The sequence below is a fragment of the Bos indicus x Bos taurus genome, chromosome 1, assembly GCF_003369695.1.
Source record: "Bos indicus x Bos taurus breed Angus x Brahman F1 hybrid chromosome 1, Bos_hybrid_MaternalHap_v2.0, whole genome shotgun sequence".
NCBI classification, from domain to species: Eukaryota; Metazoa; Chordata; class Mammalia; order Artiodactyla; family Bovidae; genus Bos; species Bos indicus x Bos taurus.
In genome coordinates, this window is record NC_040076.1 from 76372189 (window position 1) to 76399860 (window position 27672).

Sequence of the window (27672 nt, forward strand, 5' to 3'; positions counted from 1 at the left end):
TTCCTGACCCAAGGATCAAACCTGTATCTCCTGTGTTTCCTGCATTAGCAGGTGGATTCTTTACCACTGAGTCACCTGGGATATAAAATGTTTAATTTTACCCTTAAAACACTCTTAATAACACTAGTCCTGGAAAGACAAAGGTAAGAACAGCATATTAACTCATGGTTGATAATGGTATAAACAAGTTCTGGAAAAGAAGTGTTTCCAAAAGTATTTTTAAAAGCCTTAACCTTTGCCGTTGTCACCCTATTTCTGAAGATGTTTTCACATGACAGAAGTAGGAAAAGTGAGAATAGAGAGAGCACATGATCAAAAATGTCCATCTTTTGCTGTATCAGCAAGGAAGATATTGGAATCATTAGAAACACATATGAAAAGGAAGCCTGTAAAAAAACCATGGTACAACCATCCAAAGTTGTTGAACACACACACACACACACACACACACACACACACACAAATCAAGCAAGAAGGGAAAAACTAACAAATGCATAAAATGTGTTAAGATGGCCGGGGAACTGTATTTATGTCTTAATGTTTATATAAGTCATTTCATCTGCCTGGAGGGTTCTTCGTCTCTCATCACCCTATCTTTCACTTGGAGGTTTATGTCACCCTGTATTTAAATTAAGACTTTCATCCTCTCAGCATGTCGGACAATTCCTTGGTTGAGTTTATCACATGGCATAGCCATATGTGTTTTCTTTTATTTCTTGCATCTAGCACAATACCTAATTTTTTAGTTGGCACTAAATAAATATTTGCTAGCTACATGGGATAGATGTAAAATTGTGTTACATATAGGAAAACAATGAAAAGAACATAGATAATAACAATAAGTGGTTTTTTTTAGGGTTATATGTAAATAGGTCATTAATTGTTCACCCTCTTTTGTGATTTCTCTCAATATTTAAAACATCTTATATACTCAGTAACTCATGAACTAAGACTAAATCCAAAGAAGGTGTGGGAGAATTTATTACCCTCCCTAAGATGGAAGGAAAGAGCATTTAAAGATGACTTAAGAAGAGATGGCAAGAATACACAGAAGACCTGTACAAAAAAGATCTTCACGACCCAGATAATCATGATGGTATGATCAATGACCTAGAGCCAGAAATCCTGGAATGTGAAGTCAAGTGGGCCTTAGAAAGCATCACTACGAACAAAGCTAGTGGAGGTGATGGAATTCCAGTTGAGCTGTTCCAAATCCTGAATGATGATGCTGTGAAAGTGCTGCACTCAATATGCCAGCAAATTTGGAAAACTCAGCAGTGGGCACAGGACTGGAAAAGGTCAGTTTTCATTCCAATCCCAAAGAAAGGCAATGCTAAAGAATGCTCAAACTACTGCACAGTTGCACTCATCTCACACGCTAGTAAAGTAATGCTCCAAATTCTCCAAGCCAGGCTTCAGCAGTATGTGAACCGTGAACTTCCTGACGTTCAAGCTGGTTTTAGAAAAGGCAGAGGAACCAGAGATCAAATTGCCAACATCCGCTGGATCATCAAAAAAGCAAGAGAGTTCCAGAAAAACATCTATTTTTGCTTTATTGACTATGCCAAAGCCTTTGACTGTATGGATCACAATAAACTGTGGAAAATTCTGAAAGAGATGGGAATACCAGACCACCTGATCTGCCTCTTGAGAAATTTGTATGCAGGTCAGGAAGCAACAGTTAGAACTGGACATGGAATAACAGACTGGTTCCAAATAGGAAAAGGAGTTTGTCAAGGCTGTATATTGTCACCCTGTTTATTTAACTTATATGCAGAGTACATCATGAGAAACGCTGGACTGGAAGAAACACAAGCTGGAATCAAGATTGCTGGGAGAAGTATCAATAACCTCAGATATGCAGATGACACCACCCTTATGGCAGAAAGTGAAGAGGAACTAAAAAGCCTCTTGATGAAAGTGAAGGTGGAGAGTGAAAAAGTTGGCTTAAAGCTCAACATTCAGAAAACGAAGATCATGGCATCCGGTCCCACCACTTCATGGGAAATAGATGGGGAAACAGTGGAAACAGTGTCAGACTTTATTTTTCTGGGCTCCAAAATCACTACAGATGGTGACTGCAGCCATGAAATTAAAAGATGCTTACTCCTTGGAAGGAAAGTTATGACCAACCTAGATAGCATATTCAGGAGCAGAGACATTACTTTGCCAACAAAGGTCCGGCTAGTCAAGGCTATGGTTTTTCCTGTGGTCATGTATGGATGTGAGACTTGGACTGTGAAGGAGGCTGAGCACCAAAGAATTGATGCTTTGGAACTGTGGTGTTGGAGAAGACTCCTGAGAGTCCCTTGGACTGCAAGGAGATCCAACCAGTCCATTCTGAAGGAGATCAGCCCTGGGATTTCTATGGAAGGAATGATGCTAAAGCTCATTCAGCAGTATGTGAACTGCTGAAGGAATGATGCTCAAACTCCAGTACTTTGGCCACTTCATGCAAAGAGTTGACTTATTGGAAAAGACTCTGATGCTGGGAGGGATTGGGGGCAGGAGGAGAAGGGGACGACAGAGGATGAGATGGCATCACTGACTTGATGGATGTGAGTCTGAGTGAACTACAGGAGTTGGTGATGGACAGGGAGGCCTGGCGTGCTGTGATTCACGGGGTCGCAAAGAGTTGGACACGACTGAGTGACTGATCTGATCTGATCTGATCTATGACAATGGTAATAAGGTGGAAAGAATGAGTGGCAAGCATGATCTTTGCCTATAAATAACAAAAGGTCTTCCAAGAAGATAAAGTGTTCCATAGGTGGACATTACAGAAGGTAAACTTCAGCTTAATAAGGTACATTTTCTGACTATAAAAATAAAGAGATGAACAATGGTTAGACTAAGTTTTCCAGCTTCATAAGTCAAATATGAATGTTATCTTAATAGAGGTATTGAAGCAAGAATACAAACAGTAAAATCCTAGAGGATGAACCTGAGCTTTATGGTGTTAATGACATCAATCCTATGATTTCACATGGTTCAGCTTAAGGTCATTCTCAGTTTAAGAAGTGCCACAGGATTATAGGAGGCTTCTGATGCCTCCACCAGAGAAGTTCAATTCAAATTTTCTCTAAAGATGTAGAAGACAGGCAGAAGGTGAATTGAAGAGATGGCAGTCTGGAAACTGATAACAGTAAAGATATACTCAGACCTTGAGGATCATAAGCCCTGCTCCTATAATGAAAAGAAGGCTGAAAATGTTTGAGAGAGAGCTCTAGAGAAGTAGTAGGTTGGTAAGGAAAAAGAAATAGAGGTACTGAAACACTAGAATGCATAGCAGAGACAAAGGTCAACCAGAAAGCTACTGACAACCTGTTCCCAGGTATTTGCTGAGGTCCATGTATGGAATGTTACTAGATTATTAATTGTCAAAGATAATAAGGGGCTCAAAGAACATCTAGGCCAACTTTCTCATTTTGTGGGTATAGATACCAAAGCTGTGTTAGAACATAAACACTGGACACATGAGCTCCTTGGAAGTGTAAACCCAGTCTAGAGTTCAATCTAATAAAATGAAATAGAAGGGGTGAAAGCCTCAATGGACTTAAGAGGTAACAAGAGACTTTCAAGGTCACATTGATTAATATGTGGGCTTTTTTTGTGATAAAGAAGTGCTTTTTCACTAAATCACAGCATTGGCTAAATTTATCAAAATATAATTATAGTTCTCCACCAGAGAACAGTTAATGTCCATGAGAGACAACATTCAAAAGATGTGGGATTACCTATTCTTCTGTTATTGTTATGTCATCCAGCTCTACTATTATCGGCTAGGTTGTGTCCTCCACTCCAAATTCATATGTTGAAGTTGAGTACTTCAGAATGAGACTGTATTTGGAGATAGGTCTTGAAATTAAGTCAAAGCAAGTTGATATGGGTGGACCCTAATCCAATAAAACTGATGCTCTTTCAAGAAGAGAGGACTGGGACACAGAAGACATGGGGGGAAAAGATGCTAAGACCTGAGGATAAGATGTTCCTGTACAAGCCAAACAGCGATGAATGAAACAACCATGCTGGCACGTTGATCTGGGAATTCCAGCTTCTAGAACAATAAGAAATCATATTTCCATTGTTTAAGCCACCAATCTGCAGTATTTTGTAATGGAAGCCTAGAAAAACAAATATATTTATTAAATGGTAGGAAACAATGTTTTAAAATACTCCCATAACCTAGATGGGAGTTTAAAAAACAAAGTAAAGCCTGAAAGCTAAAAGGGGACCTCAGGGAGTCAAAGAACTAAGCCTTAAAATGGTAAGTCTTCAGAGGAACCTCAGTTTTTTCAAGATTTTTTTTCAGAGCAAAAACAATATTAATCTGTTGTAAAAGAAAAATTGGTATACTATGAAGTAAAATGCTGAATCTACATGAACCTTCAGAAGAAAAAAACGTGGGTTTGTAATAAAATTTGCAGTAATGGTAGAATGCTTTGGATTATATTCTTAGATTCCCAGAGATCTGGTGTTCATTTGCTTTATATGGAAATTTTAGTGAAAAGTTTGAAAAGCATTGTTTTAAGTGCATTTGATGCTTCTCAAATATTCTTTCATCTATATGGCATGCTGAGGCTTTTGCTCAGTTGTGTCTGATTCTTTGTGACCCCATGGACTATATAGTCCATGGAATTCGTCAGGTCAGAATACTGGAGTGGGTAGCTGTTCCCTTCTCTAGGGGATCTTCCCAACCCAGGGATCGAACCCAGGTCTCCCTCATTGCAGGTGGATTCTTTCCCAGCTGAGCCACCAAAGAAGCCCTTATTCTGTTCTAGGCACTTAAAAAACTGCCAAGAATAACAGACATGAACAGGTTCTACTGCCAGCCCTGATCACTGTCTAAGGAAACAGATACAGCTCCAAGTGACTCAAAAGTGGAGGTAGATTCCAGTGTCAAGGAAAAGGAACATATGAATAAACCTCCATCTCTAGACAACTCTGATGTATGTCTGGTTTGAAAAGGAACCACCAATGGAGAATGTTCTCAGAAGCTCAACCTTTCTCTCTGTACATCTCTTTCAGCTAATCTCAGCTAAGCCAATGAGGTGAAGAGTAACTCTTTCTGGATAAATGCTTCCTTCTTCTCCTCCCCAGCTTCACATCATTTGGATAAGGGTTCAGGAACAGAAGCAAAAAGGGAAAGACACCACAAGCGTCAGCCTACCTTAACATGCAGGTATAGTTTCCCGTGTCATTGAGAAGCGTGGGCCGGAACCAGAGCACGTCTTTCTCCTTACTAATGCGGTTCTCAGGGAGGCGGAAGTTAATTGGCTCCTCCAGGTCCCGGTCCTGCCTGGTCCAATACCAGATGAGAGTAAGGCCTGCTGAATGGGCTGTGCTGTAGTTATATTTCAAGAAGTGTTCAAAGAGTGGGCACTTGATACGAGCTGGTTCATCTTCATACACTTGGATCTGCCTCATGGTATCTAGTCCCCAGTCATCGCAGCGTTCTGGAATAATCAAAAAGAAAGAAAAGGCAGCTGAATCATCTCACCTCCAAAGAACATACCTTCTCCTTAAGATACCCCCAACCTTTTTCAGGACTCTCTTCTCTTGTCATATTAATTAGCCTCTTTCTAACAAATGCTTATAATAGACAGCTGTGCTGTAAAGAAATGACTTCCTCTCATTCTTTCATCATCTTTTGACTATCTCTTGGATAACAGTGTGATCTGATAGTTTGATCCTGTTGAATCCAACAAGGTATGAGGGAGAATCTCACCTGGACAAGAAATCATGTATTCTTTCACTCCTCTGGGGACAAAGGCAATTCTAAGGATAAGATCTTAACTGAAAAGAGAAGCCCCCTAGTTCTCCCCTGGTCTCCGAATTTGGGGGCTAAATCGTCACTGTCTAATAGCAGTAAAATGCCTGCCACATATTTAAGTAAAACGCCTGCCACATCATTTTAGATGTCTCGATTGCCACATTAAAGAAATAAAAAGAAGCAGGCACAATTAATTTTTATATTTTATTAAACTTGATACATCTAAAACATCACAAATATTAATATTTTATACTTATATTCTTTTTTATAATCAATCTTAAAAATTCAATATACTTTACACTTGTTGCACATATCTGACCGACTACAATACACAGGAAAGCTTTCTAGTAAGAGAGAGATACATAGGGTAGAGCTTAGGCACCCTGCTGGTAGCTAGACCCTACAGAAGCAGAACTGTCAGACCTTTTCACAGCTGATCAAAGATGTAAGAGCAGGGCCAGCTTGCATCAACTGAGTTGAACTTATCTTACTAGAACTGCCCAGACAACTTACAGACTCATGAGCAATAATACATGAGTAATAAATTAAAAGAGGTTTGTGATCATTTGTTAGGCAACATCTTGGGGGTAACAGATAGCTAATAAAACAACTAACAGTGACTAATGTTGATAACAGCAAAGAATTTGAAGATTTATGACTTGCAAAATGTTTTGTAAGTAAGTAATAAATCTCTAAATAAATAATAGATCTCTGGGAAATTTAACAAACTGATGTTTCTAAGACTCAACAAATTAGTACTGTTTACAACTGTAATGCTTCATTTAGAAACACCTTTTAAAATCCAATATACAAAAAAAAAGAACTGGAAAGACCAACATTTTGTTCACATTAAGACAAATTGATATTAAAATATTTTAATTAAACATATATCATAACGTTCTTTAAATATATTTTCACCCACACTGCAAAGTTGTAGAATTAGGTCATTTAGTTTACAGGACATTTTAACCACTGTTTTTTTTTTTTTTTTCAGATAAGTAAGTCAGGTTGAATACATGCATCTAATTTCATCCCTTAATGAAACTTCACTAAAACTAATTTTTTGAGACATTATCCCAAGTAATAGCAATAATAAGAGAAAAGACAATAAGAATACCATAACGGACAAAATGGTGACCAGTTTGGCCCATTTAAATGAAAAGTCCTAAATGAGGAGAGGAAAGCTGGAGAACAAACCAATCTGCAAAGTAGAATGCAAAAAACATCAGGAGAAAGTGTCACTATCAAGATAAGTAATCGCTACTACCTTAACACCCAATATTTCTGGGCTCTCTTCCTAGGCATATTGTAAGATTGTACTTTTATGTCCTTCTGAAATAAGAGGATGCCATGTGACTCACTTTGGCCAAAATGATGTACCAAGTGTCACATGTAGTGAGTGTTTTAAGAGCCAGAGTATGTTTCACTATGCTTCCTTTTCTTCTGCCTTAGCAAATATGAAAACATAGACATTGAGACTCCTTTAGCTTATTTCCCTTGATATAGATGGCGTATGGAAAAGCTTTACTATTTTAAGTCATAGAGAATTAGGATTGCTTATTACCAATATGAATCATCTATATTATCCTGGCAAATGCAACCACATACCTTAAAAATAAGCACATATATACAATAGTAAAATAAGGAGAAGTAGATGAAGAGTATGTCTAAAAGTGACATTTTTTGTTCCAAGCTCACCCTCCTGGCACTCAGTAACCTTTCTCACTGAGCTTCAAGGATTGGAACAGCCAGGAGAGTGTAAACAGACTTTACACTCCAGGCAGGAGAATGAATGAATCTTCTCTAGAAACCTGACTACTTTCAGAGGAAAGATCTAACAATCTTACTAAGAGAGAATTTTTTTAAACGACTTATACAGCCATATCATTTAACATAAAAAGCTCAAGATTAACAAACCCCACATACACACTTAGAATTTCTAATCAGCTTCCTAATCACTTCTTCTTAAATACGAACAGCCCTAGGAGACATCTGAAGAAAATCTCTACTATTAACAGTAACACCCAAAGAAACATTGTAAAAAAAATTTGATAAAACCAAAATTATTCAAGAAATCTTTGAAAACAAAACTATCATTAACATCCTCAGAGAGATAAGGAAACTTCTACATTCATCAAGCGAGAACAGGATGATACAACAAAGGAATATTCAGAGAAAAACAAAAATCTCATTAAAATTAAAAAGTGATTAAAGAGAGGTACATTTTAATAAATGGTTTGTTTGGAAGTTGAAATTGAGAATTTTCTAAAGAGTAGAATACAAAGAAAAATAAAAAATAGACAAGAAAGTTAGAAGACTAGTCCAGGAGTCTTAAGATCTCCTTAATAGAATCCCCAAAAGAAAAAAAAAAAAAGGAGAAAACTCTCAATTAAATAATTCAAAGCAAAAACAAATCTCAGAACTAAAATACATAACCTTCTAAATTAAAAAGAGCTGTCAATTGCTCCAGTACTGTGGATGGAAACAGACTTGCACCACAAAAATATTTTTTAAAACCGAAAAAAGAAAAGATTATATAAACTACTGGCAAGTAAGAAAGAGGAAAAAAAATAGTCACATACTAGGAAGACTAGGAATCAGAATGGCTTTGCAACTTTTAAAAACAAGACTAGAAACTAGAAGATAATGACTCAATGCATCTTATGGAAATGTTTTATCAATCTTGAATCTTAAACCCAACTAACATTTTCAGACACATAAAGACTCAGTAATTTTTCTTCCTATACTATTTTTCAAGAAGCTTCTGGGGAATTTGTGTCCAGAAAAAAAAAAGAGAGGAAAAACAACAGAGGCAAAAATGAGATCAAGGATTAGAAGGATCCAACTAAAGGGAGAGGGGAAGGGATTCCCAGGATAACAATGCAGAACATCCTAGGAAAGCAGCTATACATTAGGGTTTGATGGTAAATCGGTATAGATAGAAGGAAAATGGAGATCACCAACAAAGGAAAAAAACTGTAACTCATGGATTATCTGATTAGATTACCACAGTGAACAATTATGCTGAAGGGCAATTGAAAAGTATAAAAATATTTACCAAAAGATACTAATTAGGGATTTCTCTGGTGGTCCAGTGGTTAAGACTCCCTATTTTCATTGCAGGGGTTGCAAATTCAATCCCTGGTCAGAGAACTAAGATCCCACATGATGAACTAAGATCCCACATAATTTAAATTGATCCCATATCCTTTTTTAAATTGTTATTTTGGCTAGGGACTTTTGCTTTGTTTTGTTTTAATGTGGACCATTTTAAAAGTCTTTATTGAACTCGTTACAATATTGTTCTATGTTTTGAATTTTTTGGCTGTGAGGCATGTGGGATCTTAGCCCCTACAACCAGGGACCCAACAGTGCATTGGAAAGCAAAGTCTTAACCACTGGACTGCCACAGAAATCCCAGCCCTAAGAAGTCTTTATGACCCTGAACAATAATTAATAACAGCAAGACAGATGATAAGTGACAGGTGGATTTTTTTTTTTTGGTAAAGATAAGAGAATGCTAATTGTGAAAATGAAATGGAAAAAGAGAATCAAAACCAGAAGCATGTACTCAGGCAGACAAATTTAGAACAAAGTTTGAAATGAAATTTTGGTGTTCACCGGGGCAGACTGTGGCAGAGACTGGGTAAATGTTCATTAGTTCTGTTTTCTCTTCTTGGCCCGTATGAAACCTGCACATCCTTGGCAATTGGGTTGGGACCATGTGACTTGGTTCTGGCCAGTGAGGGACCGGAAATACTATACAACTTGAAATTCTCAGCATAATCTTTGGTGCTTTCTCTTTCCCTTCCATGGAGTCCTTGAATTTGCGAAAAGTGCAGCATGACAACATGGAAGGAGCCTGGATTCCTGCCATCAGTCAAAGCAGGGCTTCTCAGGAAAGCTTTGAAAGTTTCTCACTTTCAAAGAGTTAAGCCAAATCTCTATCAATTAAGGCACTGAGATGTAAGACACTAATTTGTTATAGCAAGTAGTATTGACTAATAAAGGAAGCCAGAATTTTTCTCTCATAATATAATAATAAATCAAGAGCAAACAGACTTATTTTTAAAACAACATATGTTAAAGGCCCTTACATAGTAAAATTTAAACACAGGTTAACAAAAATGTCTGTTTTATTCACTGAATATCTTTTCAACCAAATTAAATGTAATACAGTGTCAAGGGGAAAAGACATCTTATATCTGCAATGTATCTCCCTTACGGAATATTTCATGGGTCAAATGAGTATATCTATAGAGTGAATCAGACTCCTTTACAATAGGGACCAAAAAACACACATATTAGTATTTGTAAGCATTAGTAAAAATGATATTAGTATTGAGTTTTTTTGGGGGGGCATTTACCCATTTGAAATTAGTTCTGAGAGTTCTTTAACTTTCCCTAGCCAGCCACCTGAGGGAACTTTGTCAGAGATTTTTAAATTATTCAATGAACAAATAAAAATAAAATCTATGACAATGGATAGGAGTGTCATGCAATACCAAATTAATTATACGATTCACTGCAGGCACCAGGCAAAGAAGATACTGGGGAAATGGCTGTTATGCAAATAGATGTACCTCTAATAACAGCAAAGGGAATTTAACGAATTACTGGCACAGAGAATTACTTTTTTGTTTAAAATGTCCCTTCTCACCCAGAGAACTCCATAGTGGAAGTCCTCTCTAAGCTGGCCCCTCTAAGCTGGGAGGACTATAAAGTCATCATTTCCCTCAGTCAAAGGATTTCTTACGGCTGGGGCTTGGTGGCACAGAGGACTAATGGGAAGGTGCAAAGCCAAGCCACTGGAAAATCAACCCACGCTCCTGACAGCAATTAGCATTTATATAGCAGGGTATACATTTTAACTAATTAATCTCACAACACCCTCTTGGGCTTTCATGCCCATTCCCACATTACATGCCAGGAAATGAAGACAGAAAGATTAATTGACTTACTTTTGCCTGAGTGGTAGCACAAATAAAAGCTGCCTGAACATAGCTCTGGGAGGCTTGTTCCAAAGCTATGTTCACACATACAAAGCAAGATATTTCCCACAGGAAAGCTACTCATATATTTGTATTTATTAACTATTTACTGGAAGCCTGCTGTGTTGGGTGCTACAGTAAAGAGAATGTAAATTTAAGAAATCAAGAAGCTCAAGTATAGGAGGAAAAAAAGGAGGGGGAGGAGTTTTAAATATTGGAAGAACTAAGGTGGAATTAATGTCTATATGTAATTATTTGCCCTGTGCCACTTACTTACAACCTTGGACAAAATGCTTCCCCCTCAGATTCATGTGTCATATGCCTATTGTATAGTGCTGTATGGAAAGCTGAGGTCTAGAGACATGTAAAGAGCTCAGTATATATTAGCTGGATCTGCATGATAAACCTTAGTGGGTCTTTGTCCAGCAAGAGATTAATAATGTTGGAAAGAGAAAGACATAGACACAAAATTAATTAAAAGAAAATACTTGGTAGAATGAATGAACCAACTGTTAAAACAGGCTTCTAAGCAGGACAGTAGTCATTATATTAGTATGGTATAGTAGTGTAGTGTAGTATAGTATCATATAGTGTAGTATGGTATAGTGTAGTATTGTACAGTAAAGTATAGTATAGTATAGTATATACATGGTGCAGGTAGAAATAACAATCCTGAGATTGAGTTTAGATGAGAACCAGGCCCTTTTAACATCCTATCTTGGAATGCGGCATAGATGAAGTCACCTTAAAAACTCCTATCAGCCCCTTCTAGTAGTCCTATGTCTGAGGGCAGAGACTCAGTCTAATGCAAGGCTGGTTTTACAACCATCTTGGTAATTTTGAATAGTTTTGTTTTTCTAGTAGTATACTTGGCTCCTCATGAAAATTACCCTGGTACTGTGACCCAGACCCACTCCAGTGTTCTTGCCTGGAGAATCCCAGGGACGGGGGAGCCTGGTGGGCCGCCGTCTATGGGGTCGCACAGAGTCGAACACGACTGAAACGACTTAGCAGCAGCAGCAGCAGCAACTGTGACCCAGAGAGAATCTAAAGTGTGAGCAAGCTGGTTAGGCTGGGAAGCAACACTAAATGAGTGACATGAAGACAAGAAGTAAATCAACAGACTAAGTGTGGGCAAGTCTCTGAGGTAAGATAGAGAAGTGTCAGACACAAAACCCTTAGCAGGAGCCCTGAGGGAGAAGACATGCACAGAGCATTAACACTGGGGTTAACAAACATGATTCAGAAGCAGACTTTAATACCCACTGACTGTATTAATTCAAGTAAAAATAACTACTGAGCAACCCATCCTGCGTGTGTGTGTCGCTTCAGTCATGCCTGACTCTTTGCGACCGTATGTACTGTATCCCATCAGGCTCCTCTGTCCATGGGATTCTCCAGGCAAGAATGCTGGAGTAGACTGCTATGCCCTCCTTCAGGGAATCTTCCTGAGCCAGAGATGGAACCTGAGTCTCTTATGTCTCCTGCGTTGGCAGGCAGCTTCTTTACCACTAGCACCACCTAAGCCAAGTACTGAAGCAGGTGTTTAGAATTCATTGGTGAATTAAATAAAGGTCTCACAGAGTATACCTTCTTACATAAGGAGACTGACAATAAAAATGCTAAGTAAGAAAAGCATAGAGTACATCGGAAGGTAATAAGCCAATGAAACAAAGAAAAACACTGAATCTCATAAGAGGGATCAAGAATGAGGGAATGGGGGAGAGAAGAGAGTCGTAAGTAGGAAATTTTTAAAAAGATAGGCAGGGTAAGTCATTCAACTATAATAAACCTCAGTTTCCACATCCAAAACATGAAGATTATAATAGTACAGAGTACTTAAGAAAAACAGAGTGAGGCGGGGATAAAAAGTACTATAGAAACTATAAAGCTCTATGCATGTACCCCTTGCAATTCATATGTAGACTGCCATTCTCTGCGTGACCTGTGGAAAATGATTCTTCTCTCCAGGTCTGTGGTAGAAACTGTTAAACATGTCTCATTTACCATGTTCCTGCATCCTTCTTTTTTTAGCATTTGGGAATTTCCACTTGGGTATACAGCCATTCAGAATAAAGGCTACATTTTCCAGCTTCAGTCTCACCTGGACACAGTCAGGGGACTAAGTTCTGGCCAATGGAATATGTGTGAAATCATCATGTGGGAGATTTCAGAAAGTTGCCTTGAGAAACATTGACATACTGGATGTTTCCTGGGCTTTGCTACTACCCTACTTCTTCCATCTTGCTGCTGGAAACTTGAAAAGTGACAGCTGAAACTACCTTATTGACCATAAGAATAAAGGCCACACCCTGAAGATGGAGGAAGGTGAAAGTGAGAGGAGATGGGGCCGTGAATGAAGTATGGAGCAGCTTAATCAAACCTGAATATTCTACCTCTAGATTTTACATAAGAAATATCCTTTCTGCTAGAAGTGTGGTCCATGACCACTATCTCATTAGCACCCCTTGAGAATCTGTCAGAATTACAGACTTCCAGGCCCCACATATACTCACTATATCAGAATCTACAGTTTAACAAGATCCCTAGGTGATTTCTATGGAAGTATTAATTTATTTTGAATCTTCTTATTCACAGCTGATCATTATCCTAATTGATAACAATGTCCTATTTCATCTCTTATAATAAGTAGGTTGTTGAACTATTTCTGAGGTTGTATCCACCCTGTCAGTCTATGACTCCGGTTAACATTTACATTTAAAAATATATTGTCTTTTGTTCCTCTGTGGAAAAAATATTTAAACCATCCAGATATTTTTTTAGCAGTGTCTTATTATAAACCACCAGTTTTCAGAAAATAAAATCTATAAACTACATTTCCTAGAGCATGATTTAAGTGAAAAAAAAAAGATGATTAAAACTTAGATAATTTTTATTCAGAGCAGAGCTACTCAAAGGTCTAGAAAATGTTGCTGAAATTTAATAGTTGTCAACTAAGCCATCACAAGGAGAGAGACAAGTTCCTGATGGGGGAGGAAAGCTGGAGAGGCTCTGAGCACCCATCAGACATCTCAGGATGCTTGTACTGTTCAATAATACTCAGCTAATAACTGGCAGATGGCTTTCCTGGACCAGATAATTAGACATACCTTACTCCCACTAAAGAAGGGAGTTTTCTTGATTGAAAAAAAAAAAAAAGAACTAGCTCCAAGAGGATAAGATTTGCCAGATAAGAAAAGAACGCCAAATTCAGAAAGTGTGTTGGGGGAGGGTAAAGATCTACAAGTTACAGCTTCAGTTTTGCAGTTTAGAGTTTGCTGCTAGAAAAAGTATTATTCCAGATAGTATATAACGCTTCCTTGACACACTGAGCACTTATCATTACACTGACCTAAAGGCTGCTATTTTATATCAATTAGAAGTGGTAGTCCTTACAATTAAAACAACAACAAAAAAGTAGAGAAAGTCATTACCAGGCAAACAAGAAAATAAAGATAAGAGGTGAAAAAGGACAATGAAATCTCACAATTGGTTGAAAACAACAAAACCAGTGATGTTTAGATCTAAAACATACACCAAAGCAGGCGATACTCACAGTTACAAAATCAAACCATCTGAAGGATCACAGAGTTACGATCTTTCTTTGTCTAGCACCGGCACTCTAGGGTCTCTGAACAGTTTGGTTTTTATTCAATACCTGCCATGTGGCTGTTTTTCTCCCAGTCTGTGAACATGAGTGTCACTTTCTACAGAGCTCTCCTTGTGACAGAGGACTTGAGAAAAAACCCTGGTGCTCTAGAAATGTTTACAGTTCTCAGGTCTAGAAGAGCTGCTGAAGGTCTCCAGGCTCACTCTTGGTCTCCATCAAGTCATCCCCCAACTGGTGTCTGGAGCACCAACAAAGAGACCCTTCATCATCATGAATTAATGTCCAAGAAAGGCCCATAGCTGCCCTTCCTGCTGCTGTGTATAATAAGGAGAAATATGGAATAGCATTATCTAACAGCTGCCTAGAAAAGGCTCTGCTTCTCTCATCAAAGTGGCAGCAGGGGTGAGCAGGCTAAAGAATGGATTGTGGGTGTGTTGCCTCTTTACCATGGTTCCATTATTTTCTTTAAAAAAAAATCACTGTAATGAGCATCCTCATGTGGCTGAAGGGAGTGATTTTCTTTGCAGGGCTGTTGTGACAATAAATAAACTGGCTTATGTCAAGTGTGACACAGTGCACTAGGGAAACTCTAAGCAGTCATTAGCTGGTTTTTATGTTTTTTCCCCAAGCAATTTTTTCTAATCCATGATTAAGATGTAAATATCCAATTACTATTCACATAAAATCAGCAGCCTTCGCTCTCTTTATTTTCATTATTACTCAATATTTGCTTGGCTCCTAGAGTTGTAGGGGATATAAAAAAAATGTAGCACAAAGCAAGGTCTTTGCTTTCAAATCTTCATTCAAGAAGTAGGCCCTCAGTATTGGAAGTAAAGGCATTTTGGACATCATCACAGAATCCCAAAACACATGGGTCTTAGATATGGTTGTAGCCTTCTATTCCAGTAGATATCTGGTAATACCCTCATTTCACAGATGAGGTGAATGAAGCTAAGAGAAGATAAAAGACATACCTGAGAGATGGACTAATTATATATGATAGAGGTGGGGAGGGACCAAAGAGATCTCATATCCTGACATGGGCTTTCCCTGTAGAGCCTCTGCATGTCCTTTCTCAGTCATTTCTGACTCTGTGACACCATGGACTGTAGCCTGCCAGACTCCTCCATCCATGGCATTCTCCAGGCAAGAATACTGGAGTGGGTTGCCATTTCATTCTCCTGGGGATCTTTCTTACCCAGGCATCGAACTCAATCTCCTGCATTGGTAGGTGAATTATTTGCCACTGAGCCACCTGTGGAGTCTCTGGAGCCTGTCAATTCCAGTTTGAATCCTTATTCTGCTACATGCTAGCCATGGGGGCAAGTGCAAGTAAATATTCCTATGTGTCAAAGAAGGCTGGTTTTAAGACTAAACAGACAATCCTTTTTAATGCGTTCAACAGAGAGCTCTTCAGTAGTCCTCACTATTCTTAATATTATATTCCTCTCTTTCTTGATTCCAAACAGAGTATGGATAATTTCAAACTAAATATAGCCCGACAAATATTGTTAACATTTAACCTATGGGGACTCCCCTCTAACATGGTATTTGAGACTGTTAGACTACAAGGGAGTTTTTGAAACATCTAGAACAACCCTCCCATTTTATATATGAAGTAGCTAAGCCCAGAGAGCTAACTTGATGAATGACTCAGAGCTCACGGGCAAACATAGAAACTTTTTTTCAAGGCAAGTGTCATGTTCTTTCTACTCCATCATTCTGGTGAAATACAGATCTGTGCAAACATTCCCAGTTGGTATTAGCAATGTAAATAGTACAATAGCATATTCTCCTAGAAAACAGGTTGAAATGGGCAAGAAAGCCAATGCAGGAAGACTGAAACAGAAAAGAGTAATAGTGGAGCACAGGAGGGAACTCTACATGTGTTCTGCATAATAGAGCCACCCAATTCTCCCTCTCATTTTACAGGTGACATATGGGTCTTATCATTGAGGTTGATATTAAAACAAGTGACAGCCCATAGGTGTGGCACTTGGAAAGAAAGATTTCGTGCCCCAGCTTCCTCATGTGTAATAACACATGAAGCAAAATATGAAGCTAATGAAAGTTCCTACCTCGTGGACCAAATACAAGTTCCTGCCTCATGGAACTACTGATGGGGGTAAAAAAGATCACACAAGAAAATACCACATGCTTGGATGCCTAGTAACTTAACAAATTTTAGCTAAAATTATTATGTTGATTTTCACAGATGAGGGAAATAAAAACTGGAAAGATAGCAGGGAAAAGTACTACGTGAATTTGTTTCAAGCTTTTGTTGCATTTTACCAGAGTCCGGACAGAAAATTCAAAATTAAGAGCTGACTCTTAAAATGTAGAAAGCAGGCTAAGCATAAACCTACTTCCTAATTAGCAATGATAGCCAAGCGATCACTTTTCCCTGTGATGGAAATGCAAAGCCCTCCATATACTCAAGTGGTCTCTATACCCTCCCTCCTTAAGTCTTACATTCCAGTTGGAGGTTCAGGGAGGCGTGCTCAGTGCAAAGTACATCAGAGGCCTTCAGTTTTTAATTAAAAGCTATATGATTCCCATGCCTCAAGATGGGCAATCATATTTTATAAACAATGACAAAGCTGAAGAAAAAAAAAAAGAGCATCTTGTGAGCTTTGCCAGCAATCTCCCCATAAATTCTCAGGAAATTGCCTGGAGTAAAAGGGTGTTTGAGATCTTCATTACCTGCCAGAGGAGGAGACATGGGTTACAATCCTCCCAGTGCATTTAAGAGAGGCATCACCTATAAAATGCAAGTGCAGTCTCATTCAATTTTAATAATGTGTCAAGCTTGTAGATTTTTCTTGAAAGCTGGTAGTGACAGGCAGAAAACAAAACATTCTGAGAGAAAATCAGGTGAAGCAAGCAACAAAGCTGAGCATTAAGGGTCTGGGAAATGTCTAGGTGTGAATGATGACGGAGGGTACAGGAAGAATTCATAAGGTGCAGGTTTCCGAGTGGCTGGGCTTCCAGTAGTTCCTCATCTAGAGAACAGTGTCAGCTTCCAAAAGGAGGAGCAGGGTCTTGGAAAGATAAATGCCAAGACTAAATCACGGTCCAAGTTTCTGAATGCTTAAGACACTTCTAACTCAGTGTGCTTCTAAGAAAACGACTATGCACTGGAGCTGGAAGATTACAAATCATCCCGTTCCAGGACATGTTATACTGACTAGACTCTGGGACCAGAGGGCTGAAGGGATGCCTGAAAAAAGGACTGAGTTAGGAGCAGAGGCTGGATGGAATCTTCCAGATTCCTAGTTATCTGCCCCATGTCATGCATGACTTCTGCCTATAAAACCAATTACAAAAGATAATTTATACCACACTTCCATCAATTTTTGTTTTTCTTTACTCCTGGTATATCAAAGTTTGAACTTTTATGCTTAAATTTATGCTCAGCTTCTTGACTCACTATAGGGTTTAGAACATTTGTCTCATATATTCATTGCCAAAGAGAAAGCAGAAAACACAAACCAACTTTTCTGAAATCCAGAGCTCTTGAAACATAGGAAGCAAAACAGAAGAATAAACTTTTAATATAGGAAGCAAAAGCAAACACTCTGAAGAAACCAAATGCAGAAGTTTTTAGCTAATAACCCTATTAGCAGGCCTCTTTCACACAGTACACACATTTTCCATTGACACTCATGAAGGGCTATATGCCAATGTTCTGCCACTGAATAAAAGCAAATAATTATGATAAAGAAGAAAAATGAAAACAAGAGAAATAGGTGCTAGATCAAGAAAAGGGTCTGCAGTCATACCAAGAAGGCTTTTGGGAGCACACAACTTTGACTGTCATTGTATATATCTCTGTTTCGTGTATCTGTGTGTTCACTCAAGGTATATATCCCAAGGCAAAACTATTAAGACCAGGACACTCTTCTCTGGGTAATTTCCACCTCTCAGTGCTGTGGGTCCCGGCCTTGTGGAGAAAGTGACAACAGAGGTGGTGGATTAGAAACTCTGTAATGAGCTATATGGCAAAAGAATTTTAAAAAGAGTTCAGTTCAGTTCAGTTCAGTTGCTCAGTCATGTCTGACTCTGCAACCCCATGGACTGCAGCACCCCAGGCTTCCCTGTCCATCACCAGCTACTGGAGATTACTCAAACTCATGTCCATCAAGTCAGTGATGTCATCCAACTATCTCATCCTCTGTTGTCCCCTTCTCCTCCTGCCTTCAATCTTTCCCAGCATCTGGGTCTTTTCAAATGAGTCAGTTCTTCACATCAGGTGGCCAAAGTATTGGAGTTTTGGCTTCACCATCAATCCTTCCAATGAATAATCAGGACTGATTTCTTTAAGATTGACTGGTTTGATCTCCTTGCAGTCCAAGGGACTCTCAAGAGACTTCTCCAACACCACAGTTCAAAAGCATCAATTATCTGGTGTTCAGCTTTCTTTATAGTCCAACTCTCACATCCATACATGACCACTGGAAAAACCATAGCTTTGACTAGATGGACCTTTGTTGGCAAAGTAATGAATGTCTCTGCTTTTCAATATGGTGTCTAGGTTTGTCATAGCTTTTCTTTCAAGGAGCAAGAGTCTTTTAATTTCAATGCTGCAGTCACCATCTGCAGTGATTTTGGAGCCCCCCAAAATAAAGTCTCTTACTGTTTCCATTGTTTCCCCATCTATTTGTCATGAAGTGATGGGAGCAGATGCCACGATCTTAGTTTTCCAAATGTTGAGTTTTAAGTCAACTTTTTCACCCTCCTCTTTCACTTTCATCAAGAGGCTCTTTAGTTCTTCTTCACTTTCTGCCATAAGGGTGATGTCATCTGCATTTCTGAGGTTATTGATAATTCTCCTGGCAATCTTGATTCCAGCTTGTGCTTCATCCAGCCCACCATTTTGCATGATGTACTCTGAATATAAGTTAAATAAGCAGGGTGACAATATACAGCCTTGACATACTCCTTTCCTGATTTGGAACCAGTCTGTTGTTCTATATCCAGTTCTAACTGTTGCTTCTTAACCTGCATACAGATTTCTCAGGAGGCAGGTAAGGTCCCATCTCTTGAAGAATTTTCCACAGTGTGTTGAGATCCACAAAGTCAAAGGCTTTGGCATAGTCAATAAAGCAGAAGCAGATGTTTTTCTGGAACTCTCTTGCCTTTTCGATGATCCAATAGATGTTGGCAATTTGATCTCTGATTCCCCTGCCTTTTCTAAATCCAGCTTGAACATGTGGAAGTTTACAGTCCATGTATTGTTGAAGCCTGGCTTGGAGGATTTTGAGCATTTTTTTGATAGCATCTGAGATGAGTGCAATTGTGTGGTAGTTTGAACATTCTTTGGCATTGCCTTTCTTTGGGATCTCCTGACTCCATGTTGCCCAACTCCATGTCTCCCGTGTCTCCTGCATTATAGGCAGATTTTTAACTGCTGAGCCACCAGGGAAGTCCCATAGTAAACTGCTGAGCCTTTTCTTTGACTATACAAATTCATTTTCAGACATATCTTTAAACTTCCTTGCCATTAAATATAGTTCCTGAGGTACATCTAATAGTATTCTTTATAGGGAATAACAATATAGGGTCAACAGATCTGATTTCTTGCACCAACTCTACCAGTGACAATACCATTACTATAATAATTACCACTATGGCCACCTAGTATTGAATATTTTCTATATGCCAAGTATTAAGTGCTTTACATTTATTATCTCTTTTAATTCTCACAACAACTCTTTCAGATGATTTTATTATTGTCCCCATTTAACAAGTGAGGAATGAGAGCCTTAGTAAGTCAAAGAGTACTTGCAGGATTACACGGTGTGAAATTAATTAAAAAAGGAGGCCCTCAGACTGAGGTGATTGTAATGTCTTGGAAGCCTACCTAAGCAATACAAAACCTAAGCCTGGGATACTTCAAGGTAAAGAAAGTCAAAATCTAAGGACAATCAGTCACAAAGAGCCAACTGAGCTTTTTCATCTAATGCAACCATGTTAGCTATGGCCAAGCAAATAAATTCCTTGTCTTGCTGCCACCTCTTCTCTATAGAAGTCTTGCCCCTAGTTGCCCTCTGTGAAGTGCTCCTAACTACATCCAGTTTGGCACTGCCCAGTTTGAAGTGATTTTTATTCAAATAAACTCTTAAAAACTTTAATATGCCTGAATTTATCTTTTAACAATAGCAGGTAAGTGAGAGAAGAATTCTACCCCAGATCTGCCTCATTCCAGAGTCTAAAATTTAATCATGACTGTGGCCAAATAACTTCTCTTCTCTTGAATTTTGTTTTCTCATGGATACTACAAAGATGTAAAACCAGATGATCTCTAACTCTTTCCATCTCTGTAACGTGATGGGTTTATCGAGTGTTTTCTAGCTTGAATCTTAAAAATGTAAAATCAAGCCTGTTTTTCAGGGATATGGGTGGGAGTGGATGGGCACTTGTTAATAGAAAGCTGACCAAACTGAGTAAGTCTCTTTACTGAGGAGAATAAAATCAGTGATTAGCAGTTTCCAGTGTCAGCAGGCACATGTCATAGCCAAGAGCAATGGGCGGATCACACCTGTCTGAATCAGAGTGTTATCATGTAGTCTCGTTTCCAGTGGACACTTCGAAGCTATCTTCATGCTCAACTTTCTCTCAAACACCCACTGTTAAAAAGCTGAGGAATCAGAAAAGTCAGCTCGTCCTCGAAGGCTGCTCCCTCGGGCATTGACTGCCTCTGTCTTATTAAGTATAGTCAGGCATGACTCAGCTCCTCCGTCAACTGTCTGGGAAGGAGAACATTTCATGCTGGTAGAAAATCACCTTAAGCAGAACAATGAAAGGCATTTAAGGTACACAGTTAAAACTGGGTTGCTTATTACTCAAAATCAAATCGTCCTTTTCTTATTCTAGACAGTAAAGCATAATCACAGCCAGTAGGGATACAGACTGCATTTGCTTAGAACACATCGGATCATGCTGTCAGCTCCAGTTACCACTACCAGCCACTCAGACACCTCTTCTGTCTGGGTCGCAAAGCAAAGGGAACTGTGGGTTATGCCATGTCTTTCAATCAATAAACCCTCAGTGAGAACCTACTACATGCAATAGTTTCTAATTGACTCTTCTGGAGGCATAAAGACAAAGGGAAGATACAGTTTCTGCCCTCAAAGGTCTCACTATCTCAAGAAGGTAGACAGGCAAATAATTAATTTCAATGCAAAGCAAAATAAAGTAAATGCTAAAAAGAAAAAAGATGCACCATGTCATTAGAGGGCAGAAGGAGCTCTTAATTCCGACTGTAGGGGAGGGTGGAGAGTTCAATGAAGCCTTCACAGAAGAGACAGCATCTGATTTAAGCCTGAAAAATGAATAAAATGTGCACTGACAGACACAAAGGGAGGAGTCCAGGCTGGTGGAACATTGTAAGTAAAGGCATGACTAGTCTATAAATCAGCTGGGACTGGATTATAGGGTGTGGGATGATTTAGTTAAGCATAAGGGTGGGAGATTAGGTTTATACAGGGTAAGAAACTGACTTAGGAGTGACACATATTAATGATGACTATGGTAGAGATGAAGACTGGATTGGGAAATACGTTTGCTCCCTGGGGTTGTTCATGGCTCACACACATGTGTGTCTCCAGACATGTCAAGAATGGAATGCCTTTTGTTTTGTTTAGTCACTAAGTCATGTGCAACTCTTTGCAACCCCATGGCCTATAGCCTGCCAGGCTCCTTTGTCCATGGAGCTTCCCACATGAATACTGGAGTGGGTTGCCATTCCCTTCTCCAGGGCATCTTCCCGATCTAGGGATCAAACCTGCATCTCCTGCATTGCAGGTGGATTCTTTACCACTGAGCCACCAGGGAAGTTATCCATTTGTTATTTCTGTGTTTACTTACACAACCACAAATGATGACAAAAGAAGCAATTACAGTAACCTGGGCTCAGGGATGGTGGACAATGAAGCTCTAGTCTCTTCTGAGGTGATCCTCTCACTCCACAATTGTTAGATTAGAGAACTATGATTTATCAAGATGAGAAAGACAAACTAGGATTTGTCAAGATGAGAAAGACATTGCCCAGTGCCTGTTCCTTTTCCACCCCAACCCCCAATATTATCTTCACTGATCATACATGAAGCAGCCACTTTACTATAATTTCTGGAACTTAATTATCCAAGACCTACATTGCTTCTCTCTTATGGAGTCTATGCTCAAAATATTTTAATAAACAGAAACTTCAATGAATAGCACTGCTCTGTAGTATAGCACACTATCTGTACATCCCCTATGGGACTCAGAATATCAGCCTATGGCTTACAGACCACTGAATATAGGGACTCTCTTTTCAACTACCAAAGTTTCCTTTTCACAGGACAACTGACCTTTTCAGCTTTACACCCCACATTGTGCCTGAACAAGCCAAGAAGCTCTGTAAACATGCAGAGTGAAAAGGAGAACAATGGTAGATTCAGTGACAGGCCGATAGGGCTTGAAGATAACTGGAAAAATTCAGGGTTAGCAAGATACAAGTTACAGATGAGAAAAAAATTTAAAAACATCCCACATCTGATAAAGAATGTAAACAGATATGTAAAGAGCTCTCAAAATTCAATGAGATAACAATTTAAAAAGGGATAAAACATTTCAACAGACATTTTATCAAAGAAACTATATAAAGAGAAAATAAACATATGAAAAAACGTCCCAAATCATTAGTCATTAGATAAATGCCAATTAAAAATCACAAAGGATACTACCACACACCCATTAGAATGGCTAATTTTTTTTAAAGGGGAAAATACTAATTGTTAATAAGGAATGGCATGGAGAAGTGTTATCAAGGATAACAAGTTTTAACAAGGATAAGCCGAACTCCCATTCATTGCTGATGCAAAAGCAAAATGAAGTACAACCACTTTAGAAAACAGCTTGACATTTTTCTATTAAGTTAAATATATACTTACAATATGATCTAGCAATATTAGTTCTAGGTATTTAACAAAGATAAATGAAAACTCATGTTCAAACAAAAGCCTATATACAGATGTTTATAGCAGACTTAATCATCATTGTCAAAATCTTGAAGCAGCCAAATGAACTTCAACTTGTTGATGAATAAACAAACTGTGGTATTATCTTTACAATGTAATACATCTCAGCAATAAGGAATGAATTTCTGATATGCTTGACAATGTGAACGTATCTCAAATGCATTATGCTAAGTGAAGGAAGCCCAGTTTCATATGATTCCACCTGTATAAAATTCTGGAAAAGGCAGAATTATAGAAACAGAAAAGAGATTGATGATTGTCTAGGGGCTTGGGGTGGGGGAAGGCATGAGAGAAATTTTGGAGGGTAATGGGACTTTTCTGTGTCTTAATTGTTGTGGTGGTTGTTACATGGCTGTATGTAGTTGCCAAAATTCATTTATTTCACACACCCAAAACTTAATTTTATTATGTAAATGAAATTAAAAATAAATTTTAAAAGGTCAAGAGTACCTATAAGAGAATAGAATATATTAATAAAAAGAGTGGATATATTTCATATGTACAACTGAATCACTCTGCTGTACACCTGAAACTAACACAACATATAAATCAACTATATTTCAATAATTTATTTTTTTTTAAAAATGGTTGGGTTGTTTAAAGTAAAAATTGATCCAAATAATTCCAGCCTCTTGATTAGAGATTTGGCTCTATCTGTAATGTCTGGCAGGGGGCAAGAGTTCAGTGACGGACCCACCCGGTAGGGCCTTTTCTTACCCATCTCCAAGTAGTCGAATCACAGGAATCCTAAAGACCTAACCTGGACACAACTCCTCTAGACACAACTAGCTACTCTCATTTTGAAGTCAATTCTCTCACTTCAAAACCACCATAGCAGTTTCTCTGGACCTCACTTATGACATCAACCAATGTAAAATCGTTATTTAAGATTATGATAGAGCCCCTACTAGACTGTGAACCCAATTGTGAGGGTTTAGATCCTTATCACACAGCACAGTGTCAGCACACTGCGAAAACAGAGATCAAGAACTGCATAGAGATAAAAAGCTATGCTTCCTCTGAACTTCTTAATATGCATGGCATGCTCTCCCACCCAAAATAATTCATAGCTGAGGTAAAGAATGAACTGTTAGGCATTTCCTACATCTGTTTATTTATTCACTGAGTATTTGCTGAGCACCTAATAAGTGCAAAGTCTTCTGCTAGGCACTAAAGATACAATGGTAAATAAAACTGTGCCTGTCCCCATGGAGATTTCCTCTGAGAAAGGTGACAGGTATTAAATAACTAAATCACCATATATTTAAACAAGTAATTATACAATTAATAATTTAGTTGCATCTGAAAAAAAAATAATTTAGTTGCTGTACGAATGGGTACCATAAAAAAAATGCAGGGTAATATGAAAAAGTATATGACAGGGATCTTAACTGAGCCTGAATGTTTGGAGGGAAGGGAAGGCTGTGTGCTGAAGACCTACCTGCCTTTTGAGCTGATGGGTGTAAAATGAAGGGGTGAGGGGTGAAGTTTAGAGGAACGTGTGTCAAGCCTTAAGAAGAAAGGAAACATATCTGAAAGAATCTCAGGAAGCTTCATTGCCAGGATCAAGAAAGTCAAATACAACAAGATATAGGTAACAGGTATACATGAGAACACGCAGGGGCAATATGTAAGGAACAGAAAGTTTATATAAATAATAATAGGGAATACTTCCAGGATTTTCATCAGAGGAGAGGAGACACAGAGGAGATTCTCACTAGAGGAGATACAGGATTTAATTTGCCATTTTAAATAGATAGTGCTGGTTGTCATGTGAAGAATGGACTTCAGGGAGTCAGAGTGGAGGAACAACAGTCAGTGACAAAGCTACTGTAGAAAAGGCCAAGAATGAAATGGTATGTCTTAGACTGGAATGAGAGTTAAGATGAAGAGTAGTGGACAGAGCTGCATAAATGAACTGAGATAAACTGAAGAGAAGTGCGGAATAAGAAAGGCAACTCAGTTCAGAGGCTCTTGGACCTCAACCTTACAGTTCCAATTATGGGATCCCAGAGAGCTGGAATCAGAAGCAACCCAACAGTTTTACAGATGATGAAACACAGATTTAGAAAAGTTAAGGAATTTGCCCTAGGTCACCCAGGAAAGTAGCAACAGAGCTGAACCATAGTATCAAATCTTTTACATTTTTTGCCCTTTTTGTCATTTATACATTTTAGAGTTTTTAAATTCAATCACTTTCTTTATTCTTGATTTTTAAAGCAAACATAGTTACATACCATACATGGGTCATGGTGCATAACAGAAACCCCAAGACACTTAGACATAAAACACAGGAGACTGTAAGATAGAATTGAGATAAAAACAGAACCTATTTGTTCACCAGTTCAGTTCAGTTCAGTTCAATCGCTCAGTCATGTCTGACTCTTTGTAACCCCATGAACCACAGCACGCCAGGCCCCCCTGTCCATCACCAACTCCCGGAGTCCACCCAAACTCATGTTCACTGAGTCGGTGATGCCATCCAACCTCATCCTCTGTTGTCCCCTTCTCCTCTGGCCCTCAATCTTTCCCAGCATCAGGATCTGTTCAAATGAGTCAGCTTTGCACATTAGGTGGCCAAAGTATTGGAGTTTCAGCTTCAACATCAATCCTTCCAATGAATACCCAGGACTGATTTCCTTTAGGATGGACTGGCTGGATCTCTTGCAGTCCAAGGGACTCTCAAGAGTCTTCAGCACCACAGTTCAAAAGCATCAATTCTGCGCTCAGCTTTCTTTATAGTCCAACTCTCACATCCATACATGACCACTGGAAAATTTGTTCACCACTGTATCCTAAAGCTTAGCAAATGCCAGGTTCATTAAATTGTCTTAATAAAACCCTTCTTAATGAATGGATACACTTGCTTTTGCCACTATATTGAAAAATACAATTGAAAAATAATACAAATTGCAAATAGTTTACAGTCATCAAAGCCAAAGTACATAGCAGAGAATCATAGGACCATAGGCTTGTTTTCAAGCAACTGGTTTTGAAGAGTAGACAACTACAGGCATTTTAATTTTTAGAAAATTTATAAATAAACAAATATCTGGAGCAAATGAAATTCTTTCTTGACAAGAGTTTACTTGCATTTGAAAATGTGGATTCTTATGGGTCAACACCCACCTTCAAGTGCAAAAATCTCAGTCCTACTCTCATAATATATGAAAGAAAATCAGTAGTGTTTACCCATATGCCAAGTGCATGGTGTCAGTTTTCAAGTTTATTCAAGTGAGTATCTGCTTACATACTTGCTTTTGCTAATTACAGGAAAACTTTGAAATGTATTATCTCACTGAATCTCCAGAGCAACTCCGCAAGGTAGGTAGGGCCAATATGATCATCTTCATTTTATAAAGACAGAGAGTCACATGGAGACAAGATGTGACTTGAGTCCAGGATACTCTTTCTCTGCATTACATACTGTGAGTTATTCAGGACTTTTTCCGAACCCCCATAGCAATAAGATTTAAGTTTACTACACTAATAAAAAAGAAAATGCTCAAATGTTCCTCTCCTAGATCACAGATTAGGGGGGTGTGTCCTGGGAAGACCTCTGAATTGACTGTGATCTCTTCTTTTTTGATGCAATGTATTTTAAGGAACCATTCTAGAAAGTGCTATGGTATCTATCATATACAACCTGAAATTTATCTGCTACTGTATACTTCAAAAGGCATTTACAATAGAACAGTGATTTTCAAAAGTAGTTTGGAAGTCTTTCAAATCTTTACACATAGAGTTCCAATAAGTGAAAGGGAAAGTCACTCAGTTGTGCCCCTCTTTGTGACCTCATGAACTGTAGTTCTCCAGGCTTCTTTGTCCATGGGATCTCCCAGGCAAGAATACTGGGGTGGGTTGCCATTCCAGGGATCTTTCCAACCTAGGAATTAAACCCAGGTCTCCTGCATTGCAGAGTTCCCATATGACACAGCAATTCCACTTCTATGTATATACCCAAGAGAAATGGAAAAAACATGTACATACAAAACTTGCACATAAATGTTCACGTAGCATTATTCATAATAGAAAAGAATGAAAACAATCAAATACCCATCAATGATGGATGGATAAACAAGGGGACTATTCACCAATAGAAGTTAGCAAAATACTCATAAGATGCTGTAATATGGATGTACCTTGAAAACATTAAGTGAAAACATTATTCCAAGCCAGTCACAAAAAAAACGTCATATGATTCCATTTATAGGAAATGTCCAGAAGAGATAAGTCTATGGCAAAAGGAAGTAGACTAATGGTGGTTTAGGAATG

At 38.5% G+C, this 27672-nt stretch overlaps 1 protein-coding gene across 7 annotated transcripts in view; it reads right to left on the bottom strand.

Moving 5' to 3' along the window:
• Positions 1–27672, bottom strand: part of IL1RAP (interleukin 1 receptor accessory protein) — a 163646-nt gene that overhangs the window by 63570 nt on the left and 72404 nt on the right. For all 7 annotated transcript variants that reach the window (XM_027538394.1, XM_027538397.1, XM_027538395.1 and 4 more), the window contains exon 3: positions 5171–5456. In XM_027538394.1, coding sequence (XP_027394195.1) covers positions 5171–5456 — 286 coding nt within the window. The remainder of the gene's footprint in view (positions 1–5170; positions 5457–27672) is intronic.